This window comes from Ceratotherium simum, chromosome 3 (assembly GCF_057802395.1).
Source record: "Ceratotherium simum simum isolate JZ-2026a chromosome 3, ASM5780239v1, whole genome shotgun sequence".
NCBI lineage: Eukaryota > Metazoa > Chordata > Mammalia > Perissodactyla > Rhinocerotidae > Ceratotherium > Ceratotherium simum.
In genome coordinates this window covers 44,238,959-44,252,677 of record NC_141902.1, presented here as the reverse complement: position 1 = coordinate 44,252,677, position 13,719 = coordinate 44,238,959, and the positions used below count along the sequence as shown (strand labels likewise).

At 35.8% G+C, this 13,719-nt stretch overlaps 1 protein-coding gene across 1 annotated transcript in view; it reads right to left on the bottom strand.

Annotated features, from left to right (window-relative positions):
- Positions 1-12,967, bottom strand: part of SLC12A1 (solute carrier family 12 member 1) — an 82,699-nt gene extending 69,732 nt beyond the window's left edge. Inside the window, exons 1-3 of the mRNA XM_087429074.1 lie at positions 12,548-12,967; positions 2,115-2,249; positions 1,884-1,959 (exon numbers count right to left, since the gene is read on the bottom strand). Of these exons, the coding sequence (XP_087285200.1) occupies positions 1,884-1,959; positions 2,115-2,249; positions 12,548-12,967 (631 nt within the window). The remainder of the gene's footprint in view (positions 1-1,883; positions 1,960-2,114; positions 2,250-12,547) is intronic.
- Positions 12,968-13,719: the final 752 nt, after the last annotated feature.

Below are 13,719 nucleotides of genomic sequence, written 5' to 3'. Positions count from 1 at the left end.
TTGCTTTGGGGGAGAAGACAACCAAAACTCGTGGCCCCAGAATGGTTAGCCAAGGGCTGTAGCTACTTTTTTATCCTGGCTCCAGCCTCCTTCTGGTTTTCCCAGGGTCTGGACTTGAAGGTGTATTCAGGTTTCTTCCCCAAACTACCCCCAAGGCAAGAAGAAGCTATTTGTATTCGTTTCTCTTCTTAACTAATAAAGGGAATCCAACGGGGACCCAGAGGGTGATTTAGTCAACTCATTTAGCTTTAAGTTCACAGCAAAGGCCAGTAAAACTGAGTAAGAGTGGTAATAAGTTTCTACAACTCACTCAAGTTTATTTTCTGAGAATTAAGAAAAAAAACAAAAAACCTCCATTCAAAGGAAACCCACTGGACACCCATTTAGGTAGGATTCTAATCTCTTCTAAAGTAGGATTTGCTTACTTAAATAAAAGGTCCTTATTAAAACAATACTGCTCTCTGGAAGTGTAATAAACATTTTAGCAGAAGATAGGATTCTTAATATTTTACAATTTTGCAATAAACATGAGAGTGGATTGACTGTGAAGAGTAATCTAAGACCTGATTAAAGTTCAGATTATTGCCCAAACATATGGATGTTAAATAAGTTGCATTAAAAAGAATTACTCTTGCCCTTGGCTATGCTCACACCTCCAAACAAAGTAACGTTTCTTGATGATCTCAATAAGTTACTAAACTGCCCTTAAAAACCTAATTTTGCATGAAACCCTGGAGCAAAAACTTGGCAATATTAAGCTGCAGATTTTCCATGGAACAGCATATACTTATTTTGGCCCCTGTGGCTGTGAGCACTCATTTGCTATGCATCATAAAGCCGGCAAGCAGCCCTTTGTCAGGAACCCAGCAGTCGCCAAACACGAAACATGGAAAAACTATGGGAACTGGTTCCACTTTTTCAATTTACAACTCAGCCGTTTCTTTCTCCGAGTTAGTCTTCCGGTGATTCTGAACGTGTTTAGGAGCAAAGGCAATAAATAATGGCCCAGTATCTTTTGAATGTGAATGGAGATGCGTTCCAGAGTAGTATTTGAAAGCACATCTGAACCTCTATGTTCTTGATACCAATGATTTATACGTCTTCCCCAAAAGTGAATCTTTATGTATTTTCCATAGATAAAGTAGAACATCATTCATTTTTATCACATTAAATCAGGATCATTGATAGAATTCATATAAATTTTTCATATAAATTTTACTAATTTACTTTCAATTAAAAAGGATTCACCACAGGAAATAATACTTTAAATGGAATATAATTTCTAAAAACATTAAATAACCACTCAAAATAACTTCAACATCATCCATTTTCCATTTAGAAAACTTAGCAATAGTTGTATACATTATCTTAGTCATTTTATCTATCATTTTAAGCTTCTATCTGGCAATACTTTATTAACCTTTGTTTTCTTCATGCTGGTACCTGAAACTAACACAATTATTTTCTTTGGAAAATCTTCAACAATTCAGCATTTTTATTAGTCAGGTCACATTTTCACCAGTTTTCCCCACAAGTTATTTTTGTTTAGTGAAGTTTTGCCAATAATCATAAGGGAGATACTCTGATAAATGTCAGTTTGTCCCAAAACATGAATACTATTATTTAAAATGAATATGTCTCTATATACCTGTACACCTAAAACTCTATGAAAAGATAGAAATGTTTACTTGAGCATGCCCCTGGTTGGCAAGCTGGAAAATTCCAGTCTTCCAGGAGTTAACGCTGCACTTTTCCTCTCTGACAAACAGAGCCCAAGTGCAGATTATTTCTGTGACCTTCATCTCACATTCAGCACCAATGGTGAAAACAAGCTGCTTATTGAGTTTATATTGAGTGTTATATAGGAGGGAAAAAATGCTTACCAATTCCAGCTTCTCCAACAATCCAGGAGAGGCGAATGAAGAGCATGACGCCCCAGATATTCAGCATGCATCTTACCTGCGGGTTGAAGGAGCATTGAAAGGTACGTGAGAAGTGACAGTGGGACAAAACCCAGCCGTCTTTGTAGCTCTGGTGTTCAGGCCTTGCTAATACTCAGTCCACCGGAACCTTGAATGGCTAGTTTTCATTCGTAAACATAGGAGCTTTCTCACCAGCACACCTTTCACCCATCCAAACTTCACAGCACCGCCTTTATCGTCATCTTCCTGGTTTTCAGCTTGTTCATCTCCAGGCGTCCCATCACCATTAGCAACCCTGTCAGCTGAACCCGGGGCCACTGCCACATCCTACATTTTTACAGAGAGCAAAAAACACAGTATTTGGTCAACAAACACACGGTTCCATAAAACTTTTAAAGGCAAATCAAAATAATTGACATAAAACTTTAGAGAAAAAAAAAAGGAAACATGTTCTAGTCATTTTAGTATGATAGTTACTTCTTGCCCCGAGAGCTGATGGGCTTGTCTGGTGAGTGATTTTAGGCACCGCTAAGACTGCAGGGTAGTGAAGGACCCTGGGCAGTTCTTCTATCGGTAAGAATATTACCCTAGGGGAAAATGGTCAGATTTGGACAAGTTGAGAATAAAAGAGAAAAGAAGGGGTGCAGGGTAGCGAGGAGAGCCTCTCAAGAGTGAATGAGGGTCTTTTAGAAGGCAGGTAAGAGGGCCAGAAAGTTAACCTTCCTTACTAACGCAGAGTGCTTGGTCTTCTTTCCATTAACGTCTCTGGTCTTCATTTTACTCATCTAAAATAATGATGATAAAACTTCTCTACTCAACTCAGAGTATCTTAAAGAAGATTCAATGAAAGAACATGTAGAAATGTTTTCTTTAAAAAAAAAGTTTAAAGGATTCTGAAAAGATTTAAAGGCACGGCTGGCTACAAGAATGCCTTCCTGTAGGGCAAGTTTCTTTCAGATTCAAAAAGTTTTGAATGTGCCTGAGAATTGTTGGATGGCTAGTAGTATTGTACAGAAGGTAAGAAGTCTCATGACTCACTACTAGAAGGATAGGCTGAGTAGAAAGAAGTAAGTAGTATTAAGAAATGGTTAAAATGTTTATTTAGTTTTTTCTGTGGCCTAATTTTCCTCTTAGTGAGATCGTCTCTGAATTCAATGGGGGAGGAAATAGCTCTGTTTCTCTCAAGTTAAGAACAACTCTCTAATTTCTCTTTTAGATATGACTTTGAATAATTTCAGACACACCCACTTAATTTAGCCTATCTGGCACCAACTTGACTCTTTAATTGTTAAAGTCCACCCCACCGAGCTCCCCAAAAGCAATCTTTTCCAGTAAGCGCTTGGAAACCGTTGAGGAAGTCTCTTAGATTCAGCTCTTAATTATCAGTATTAAAGAACAACTTTATCTTAAGTGGTCTGAATTGGTTTAAGCCGAGAATGATGTGTTCTGACATTAATAGCTGAGAGGTCTTGGACAGGGCAATTTTTCCCCTCTAAAATGGAACTGGTATAAAATAAACATTTTTGGTTTTTTTGTTGTTTTTGGTGAGGAAGATTGGCCCTGAGCTCATATCTGTGCCAATCTTCCTCTGCTTTGTATGTGGGACACCGCCAGAGCATGGCTTGATGAGCGGTATGTACGTCCGCACCTGGGATCTGAACTTGTGAACCCTGGGCCACCAAAGCAGAGGGTGTGAACTTAACCCCTATGCCACTGGGCCTGTCCCTCAGTATTTACTGTAAGGACTTTATTTGGGGATGGTCGAAGTTCTTGCCATTGCCATACTCAAGGGCTCTTGCTTTTTTGGGCTTTGGTGTACTATTAGCACCCTCACTGTAAGCTAACCCTAATTTGGGCTGTTTACTCCAAGTGATATTGGCTTCTTGTCTCCTTCTTCCAGCATGTTCTTCTACTTCTCTTTGTAAGTAAGGATTTCTCCCAACTTTGTTCTCCCATAAGACTTTATTCATGGTACTAGTGTGACACTTGGGTAACCAATGTAATCCAATGTGAAAAGAGTCATTGCATCACATCTGAATTGGAGGAAGATGGTAGTGTGGGTTAATTCTCAATGCCAACCAGGGCCTGCCATACCTGGCCACTGATAAACAATATTAAATCCATAAAGTAGACTTGAAGGCCACCTGATCAACACCACTTAGGGACAGATGACATAGTTTCTTATCCATTCTTGTCTCCCATTTCTTTTCTCTTCCTTTCTATTCTGTTTTCCATTTCTCATTGTTTCCTCTGTGCAGGCCACATTTAAAAAAGGAAAGGAAGGAAACGAATCCCAAACCAGATCATCTATTATTTTCCAACAGCATTGGGGAAAAAATTGAATGAAAAAAGAAACTGAAATTAAGAGTTAAAATTTAGTTTTAAATTACCTGAGGAATATCCTAATCTTAGGCATCCTCAGTCCCTATTTACACAGATAATTGAAAGCTGACATCATATATTCATATCAATGTAAGATATGGATAAACAAAGTCCATAGAAGTTTAGGCTGAACTAGCAGGGCAGAAATTGGTGATGTATACCAGTCACAAATGCAAGTCATGCATATAATTCAAAATTTTACAGTAGCTACTTTAAAAAAAAAGTACAAAGAAATTAGTGAAATAACTTGGGTTCAGATATGAACCATTAGATGTTAAGAATATATTTAATTTTTATAGAATATCATATTTCTAATATTTGCAATGTAAATATTTATTAACAGTGGTGGTACTCCATCTTGTAGGAGGGACCTGAATCATGACAGTTTTAATCGTATATTTTACTTAATAGATGCTATAGAAAACATTATCATTTCAACATATAATCAATATAAAAATATTAATAAGATATTTTACATTCTTTTTATACAATGTCTTTGAAATCCAGTATGTACTTCACACAGACAGCACATCTCAATTTGGACTAGCCGCGTTTCCAGTGTTCAGTAGCCACATATGACTGGTGGCTACCGTATTGGATGGCACGTTTCTATACAATACAGCCAATTACAGATGGATGAAACATTTCAGGTCATTCTCCAGTCAATTACAAATTATGCTTTTGTCTGAAAGGATTCTACACACATAAGGCAGCTGAGTGGGTCAAATATAACTTTCATTTTCCATAACTGAAAAATCAGTGAGAGCAGGAAATTGAGGAATGTGTTAAAATGTCCATGAATGTTAAAGGGATTATTTGGTTAGGAGATTCATTTATTTGGCTTGATTTGAGAAAAACTTTTTAAATTGTCAATATTCTAGTTAATCAAGAGCCCATGGCCAGAAAATCAGCAGCTACTCATTCACACAGAAGGCAATTTCCTTTTCCTGAATTAATTGGGGATCTCATGAGATAGAGCCCTAGTCCCTTGCTTTTTAAAAGCAATCTTGGGAATAAAATCTATGTTTTCTGATTAAACCTGAACTTGAGAGTTTGGTCCAGGAAATTGCTCTGCTGTCTGATGAACTCTGATGTTAACTGTGGCCCTCAGATCTGGATTAATAAGAATACCAAGGACTGTAAAAAATATCTTACAAAGTTGGCTAAAGGATGAATAGGATATTTAAAATTTACCCTTACATGAACATTTCTATCTGATGAATGCCCCTCTGCTCTCAGTTTTAACAGTTCTTCAATTTATCACCAGGACATCACAATGTGAAGCAAAAAGAATATTCTATGAGGGCATGTCAGGGAAATCATCATAGATGGAAATTAGTAAGGCAGTAATTTTATAAATTATTCAAAAACAGAGTCAATGTAGGATGTTAACTCTCCCTTAGAAGAGTTGTTCAACTGCTAGAAATATGTTCAACCTGCTAGAGTTTCAAAGTTTTAAATATATTTATACCACAGAAGGGAAAAAACCTTTGAATGTAAATTTCTTCTGTTGACTATAAAAGTCTGATAGTAAATTTACAGGTACAAATCCATTTCCATTGCTTACTCTCATCGGGAGCTGAAAAATCGCTGCACCACATAAACTAGGAGACTTGGAATCTAGTTTTGGCTCTGCAGTTAGCTCAGGATGTGTCCTCCAGCAAGTGACTTAACCTTTCCTGAATACTGCCAATGAGGATAAAATCGATGGGTTTTCTGAAAACCTTCCTTTGAAGTAGTTTACTCTAAGGCAAAATCATTTTTCTATGTTTGCCATCTTCCTCTTCTAACATGGCAAAGCAAAACTTGGTTTCACTCTTTAATAAATGCCTCCTTTGTAAGCACAAACAGCAATTATAAAGCCAACTTATCATCAAAGTACTAAGCAACTTTGGGTTGAGGGTTTGCGGGGATTTGATGGCTGTGAGCTATAACCAGTGGCTGGCAGCCTCCTGGCTGGTGCATGTTCTTGGGACCAAAGTCTCAAAGACTAGATGTTCTATGATTGCTGCCTGAAACCAGTTTTTTCCTTCACACTTTGAATTAATTTGTATGTTCACACTCCATTACCATAAATGATGACCCACAACCCTTCATAAATGCATTTTAAATTGCATAGCTTTAGGGAATGATTATTTATTTACCAGGAGTTTTACCTGTGCATTAAGCATTCAGAGAAGGTAAAATCAAGTGCATTGAAAGAAAGAAAGAAAGAAAGAGAGAAAAAGAGAAAGAAAGAAAGAAAGAAAGAAAGAAAGAAAGAAAGAAAGAAAGAAAGAAAGAAAGAAAGAAAGAAAGAAAGAAAGAAAGGAAGGGAGAAAGAAAGAGAGGCAGAAAGAGAGAAAGAGAGAGAAAGAGAGAGAGAAAGGAAGAAAGCAAGAAAAGAAGAAGGAAAGAGAAAGAGACAGAGACAGACAGACTTAAGGGGCAAATTCCTATTGGGCTTTTCTAGATGATGAAAGATAATTATTTTATTTAATATAAAATATATGATTTTTCAAACTCCAGAAAAATAATAAATGCCTTTCTAGCTATCATCAAAGCAGAAGAAAATAAATATATTTATTCTTTAAGTTCCAACTAGGTAATACTTGCTACTATGCATGTTTTCAAGTTTTCAGCCTTTAATCTCAGCGTGGTAGAAATCTTGGACCATCAATTGAGAAATAGTTCCATAAATATTTAGCCCTAGATGATCCTTTCCTCATTGTTTTACACTTTCTTTTATTATTGAAATATTTAAATATACACAACAGTAGGGAGAATAATATATTTCATGTACCCATCACTCAGCTTCAACAATTATCAACATACGGGCCAACAGTATTCCACTTAAACCTCTCACACCCAAGCCAGTGGGTTGTTTTAAAGCCAATTCCAGTAAGAACCAGATAATTCCTAAGGTTCATTTCAGAATGAAAAACGTATGATTCTAATCGTATTTCTATATCTTATTAATCAATATTATGTTTGTACATTTATAGCCCTAGTGATAAAGGGGAGTATTTTAAATTACGAAAATGAGAGGGTTTTTAATTTTTCTTGTTTTCAGAATTACTATAAACCATGCCTCTAAATCACTACCAATGGCCACAATTTATAATCACAGTATTTTTACTATATTTGAAAACATATACCTCACACACAAATTGACATATTTTTGATAACTTAGGCCAAAAGGTAGCCATGTGTAATAAATCACTTAAAACTATAAAATTAACAGATTCTTAATATTTTCCAAGTAATACTTTAAGGGAAGTCTCACCCTACTCATCATCTATCACTGAAATATTTATAATGAGAAATTAATCATTTTTTTGTTTTTTGTTTTGTTTCCACAGATTGTTTTACTAGTATGAGCTCCCAGGTGTGGCTTTGGGTATTTAAAACTCTAACAATCACTAGAATTACTCCTTAGTTGCAGAGTTTCACTCCAACAAATATTTTAGGGGTGGCTTCTGATCATCAGTGGTCTTCAAAGCATTTATTGCCTAAATTTTAATGTCTATTTTATTTGGCTTGGTGATTACTTCTAATTTTGGATATCTCCAATTTGAATGCTAAAGTGCCAAATCTGAACTTGGAAATATTTTAGAGAAGATTATTTTCTAGAGAATGCATTTGTACATTTTTGGTTGTCCTTTTACAGAAGATAAGCATTTATACATTGATTTATGTGGTTTAATGTTTGTTAACTTGACTACATGTCCTATATTTCTACCCACAACAATGCCATTTGACTTATAAAATTCTAGAGCGTAGACGTCAAATCTCTTTAACTCACTTTATAGAGAAGCTCTTGTAAATAAATGGCTAATAAATGCTTTTGACGATGACGATGAAAATAATTGAGACCTACAATTAATTCTGTAGGAGAAGCAACATGATCCCTTGTCACAGTCCCCAAAACAAGAAAGGAATTGGGATCTCTTGCTCAGCCCCTCATGGATGAAGTGGAATGCCTTCTTTGTGCCTGAGTTCCACCATTTTCTATAACTGTTGAATGAGCTGAGGCAAAGTGCCATGGGAGAGTAGGCTGAGAGTGGAAAATAGTGATCAAGAGCGTGGACTCTGGAGTCATGCAGACATGGGTTCAACTTATTAGCCATGTGACCTGGGCTTCTCAGCCTTGGAAGTTTATTGACTTCTCTAAGTTACTGTTTTCTCTTCTAAATGATCCACAGAATTTTAAAAAACTGTCACCATCAATAAAATAGCAATTTCCTACCTTGAAGGACTGTTATAAGGATTGAATGAGAATTTGTCAAGTGTGAGCCCTGTGTCTGACACAATTCTTAATAAAAATTTTTTTATTATACCAGAATCACTCTTAATGCTCTTACTGATGAATTATTTTTAGTTGCTAATATTCTAAAGACCCAAATGTGAAATCATTCCATTGTTTTGTTTTGGATCAGTTTCTAAACAGTTGGATTCTTTAAGAATAATATTTGCATCTTAGTTTTTTTTAGTATTTTGTATTTTTCATAGACTCTTTATTTTAATGACATCAGAACACTGACTTTGATAGAAAGGGTATATATTTTCCTGATTTCTTTGTAATTATATTCTTCTGAAATGCTAACAACAATGGTGGTTAGTAAGGCTGAAAAGGAGTTCCATTTTGGTTAGCCCTGTAGTTAGGAATTGTGTATAAAAAGGTAGACACAAGAACTAGGCTGGATACTAAAAGTAGAATTATTTTTACAAAGTAAAAATACTAGATTAATTTTTGCCAGATGTATAATAATCATTACACATGTTTTGACATAGAACAATCTCCAACATATATTGTTTATTGAAAACAGCAGAGCGCAGGGAAACATAGTAAAATATGTCTCAATATGTGTTTGAAAAAAGGATACAGACAGCAAGTTAGACAGATCAAATATAGATATTTATAGATACATACATATGTTTATATAGGAATAGAAAATTTCTGGAAGGATTTATAAGAAACTGTCAGTAATGATTGCCCTGGAGAGAATAACTGTAGATTTATGTTAGATAAGAGACATTTCATTACATATATTTTTAGTACTTGTTAAATATTTTATCAGTCTACACTTTACTTTTTAAATAAAAATTAGCTAGTATAAAAATTACCATCATCATCATCATCAATAACCATTTATTGAGTTCCTATCTATTGTAGGCAATGTGCTAGACTTTATAAGAATATAAACTCTAATATTCACAAGCATCCTGTAAAATCAGTCAAAGTTATATAGCTTGTACAATATTGCAGAGCAAGTAAGAGATGGAGTTATTTTTTTCTGCTTTTAACTAGAGTTTTCAGAAATCAGTAATTCCTAGCCACCAGTATAGGCATTTAGCTCTTTATTACATAGAAAATGAAAAGAATTTCTTCAACTATGATCTCAAATCATTGAGATTACAAATTCTGTCAATACCTATCACTCCTAGAGTTTCTTTTAAGGTAGAGACTTAAAATAATGTCTTTCAAACCTATTTTTCATTTTAACTATTAGAACAACCTTGTCATGTAATTTTTTTCTGAGTTGGAAGTTATAACCAGGATTTGCACGAAATCCAGCTGGTTTCTGACAAATACATTCTGTCATTTAGTATGAACACATCATTTTTGTATGGCTTTTAAAGCGTTATAATCAGAGGTCCAAAAAATATAGCCTAACTTGTATTATGTCAATTACTTTCCACTTTTAAATTTTTTAGGAAACACTAGTATTTATAATTTTGTGCATACAAAATCTGTGATATGTCTGAATGTTATTATACAGTGTTTGTTCTATTGATCCTTTCTAGTGATTTGAGGAACTACCACAATATGCCAAGGGCCACAAGGAGGTGGCAGCATAGCTACATTACATTGCAGATTTTCATCTTTTATTTGGGGGAGGGAAAGCAAGAGGAACAGCAGGATCAAATTCACTAGCAAGAAAGAAAGAGATGAACTGAAGAAGGCCCAGACTATGACTGTCTGAAGGATAGCACAGATGTAGAACACGCGGGGAGGCGGATTGGTCCCTACAACTCAGCAACACTAGAATAGTCCTGGCTATAGGAATGTGCCCACTGTAAATTCTGTGGTTGCATTAGAATTCTGCTCCCAATTTGGCCATGTGGATACTTCTGTATGATTTAATCAAGATGAAATATCCTAGATAAGCGAGGGTCCAGTTCATAAAAAGAGTAACTTATTACTATGCTCATTCAGAATGATTATTCAGGGCATTGAGCCTAAACCTAATTTTCAATCTAATTTGCCATTCCTTTTATCCAGGAAAAAAAATGCTTTAAATCAAAGTTTAATCCTTACTCTCATTTTATCTTTTCAAAAATAATATGATATCCCAAACTGCTATCAAATCTGTCAAATGCTCCGACTCCATTCCTATTGTTTGGGCATTCAGATGGCTTTCTCACAATAGTGCCCTCAGATCTTTTCTCCGCCTGTATAAAGACTTACATAAGCCATAGCTTTAGAAATTATAAATTAGCTACTTTTCTCTCTCTAGAACATCAGTCCTAAGAACAACGTGAGTTTATTCTATTTCGTTTTTAATGGAGTTAAAATTTTATTTTCTTTTGTTGTAAGCTGGGAGAGCGCGTTAATGAAACTATTTAAATTTTGATGACAATTTTAACAAAGGATGCAGCTTTAAAAATTATCACATGTAATGAGATGGAGTATGGTGGGATAGAATTTCAGGTCTTTTTTTAGATGACTTTGGTTCATTTTCCTTATTCAGAATAAATGGAAATCTCTTCATAATGCCCTAAATTTCTCTTTTTGCCCTTCCCACATCTGGGAAGCTCCTTGCACCCTCTTCTCTCAAGCTTCTTTTGCCTTTTTTCCTTCTTCCTTTTCTCTTTTCTCCTTTCCTCTCCCCTCACATAGAAAAGGAAAGAGACACCTCAGTTTGATTTCAGGAGCTTCAAATGGCCTCCCTTCTCAAAAATCTTCACGGGGGCAGCCACTTGGTCTGAAATCACCACACTGCTAACTTCCTTTGGTTAAAGCACCAAATCTCCAGATAAAGTCTAAATCTTATGTCTCTAAAGAAATCAGCTGTTTAGCAGAGTATTGCCTATAAAGTACATAGGACAAGTAAGTTTTGGTGGGGAGAGGAGATAAGGGAACAGAGCATGGGCTTCTCCTCAGGAAGTCGCCCGGTCTCCGGTGGTAGGACCCAGAGTCAGAGGCCCTGAGCAGCCAAAGGGAACAAGACTTGGAGATGAGTTTCCCTGTGGAAAGAATGACGAGCAGAAACCAAAGAGAGATTTTCACCTTTGTGGGCATCTTTCATGAGAGCAGTATTCCTAGAATCCCCAGAGCGAGTAATCATTTAATAAAAAAACCTGTTGAATGAACGAATGAATATGAAAAGAATTGTTCCTCCAATTCATTTTTTTCCTTACCTCAAAACTTGGACAACAGTAAACTACATTTGGACATGTGACAGCTAATTATTCTTCTTAGCAAGTAATTATATTCCATCAAGAATGATATTCATTCCAAACTGTGTCCCAGAAGAGCAGGAAGATAAAGGGCGTCCACATATTTTAGAGCAAGTTACAGAAGAAGAAATCTACTTAGCTTATAAATGATTTGCTACAAGATTAGAAAAAGTGCTGCCTCACGCTTCTAGCTCATTTGGGAACCCTGGCTATATTCCTTAAATAATGAAAAGTTTAGCCACTTCTGCTGCTTCTGTACTTTAATTTAATTTAGTTACTTTTATATGCTTAAGTGCATTCAGGAGCCTCAGGCAAAGTTTTGAAAAGGAAAGGATAAAATGCTGAATCTTATAAATCTCTGCTCTCTCTTTGAAGAATATAAAAAATACTCATGTGCACGAAAGGCTGGCACCACAGTATTAACTACAGTAGGCACCAGTGATTTTTTTTTTTTACAGCTGCTGTGGAGGCATTAATACTAAGGCGAAACCAGCTTAGCATTCAGTTTGACATCTTTAAACAAGTGTGAACTGAATAGACTATAATGGTAAACAAGATACAACATATTGCCTAACTTGCAGAGTTAATTCTTTGGTTCTCTGTTCTCTGTCAGTAAACATCTGTGAAATGCTTTTTGGGTATTTTCTGTTTATTGGGAACTAGGGACAGTTGTGCAAGTAAGATGGGCAGTTTCGAATAGCCCTCTTCACTTCACGCTTTTACATTCATCGTGTTACTAAAGAGCAGGAAATCACCTGGAGGAGTAAGAGAAGATACTCGCTCCTGGGCCTTAAGCTTACCTTTGCAAGTTGTTCGTGAATCTCGAGCAGGCTGGGTCGGTTGACCTTGGGCCCACTGATGCTGCCCGTGTTGCGATAGTACTCGATCTTGGGAACGGCATCCACGGTGTTGTGGCCAAAGGTTTGTAGGTAGTATGTGTTTGTGTGAGAATCATAGGCATGAAAACTGGCATCTGTTTTAGCAGTGTCTCCATTTTGGAGGAAATTGTCATAGCACTCCTGATTCCCAGGCCTAAAGCTGATTCTGAATCTGTTCTGGGCTGCATCCCCGAAAGAGGTCTCTTCATAATGCGGGGGGTCGGCGTTGTCATCTGCAGCAGCACTGCTCTCCTGGCTCTCTTTTATGACATTAACTTGAAAGCGATTGGTACTACTGGGCACCGAATCCAGAAATACATTGGAAGAATTGTTCAGTGACATCTTCCAAAATGGATTTTTTTTGGACTAAGCTTTCTACTTTATGCTTGTTTTTTTCTTTAAAAAAAAAATCATATATATTTCCTCCTCAGAATAAACATTAATGTGTTTGCATTAGGGAGCTCCTAGCTTTTGTTCTAGAAGAATTCAATAAATAGATTCTTGATGTATTGCCTCCCAAACAATCTTCTGACCACTCTTCAAATCTGTCATTGAAAAAGAAAATTAAACTTGTTTCAAGAAATATAAATATATTTAAGTAGGAATGGGGATATGAGGAAGAGTTTTCTTTCACAAGACATGCAATTTTAAATTCATTTCATTAAAAATTACCTGTCTAGGAACCTAAGTCACCTGAGTAATTAAATCCCATAATAAATAACTGGGGACCTGCTTCAGCAAACAGAATTTCCAATGAGGTCATTAAAAGGTTACCTGTGTTTGTGGTATTTGCCTGGACTCAGTGCAGTTGGAGTCAATATGACTTTAGAAAAGATATAACTACTAACTGAGCACAGTAAGGGCTGATGAGAATATTCCCAGCCTAAAATAGTTCATCGACAAAGAATTTTATGATTGATATGAATATACATTATATGATCAATAAAATAAAAAATGTTTTTAAAACTTCTAAAAAATACATTCTTGTTAGTTTATAAAAATATGTCCTGGCAAGAAGATGTCTCTGTAAATTCTTAGATCTTTTACTAGCCTTCAAAATGTTTTGTTTGCTTATATGTTTGTTTTATAAATGC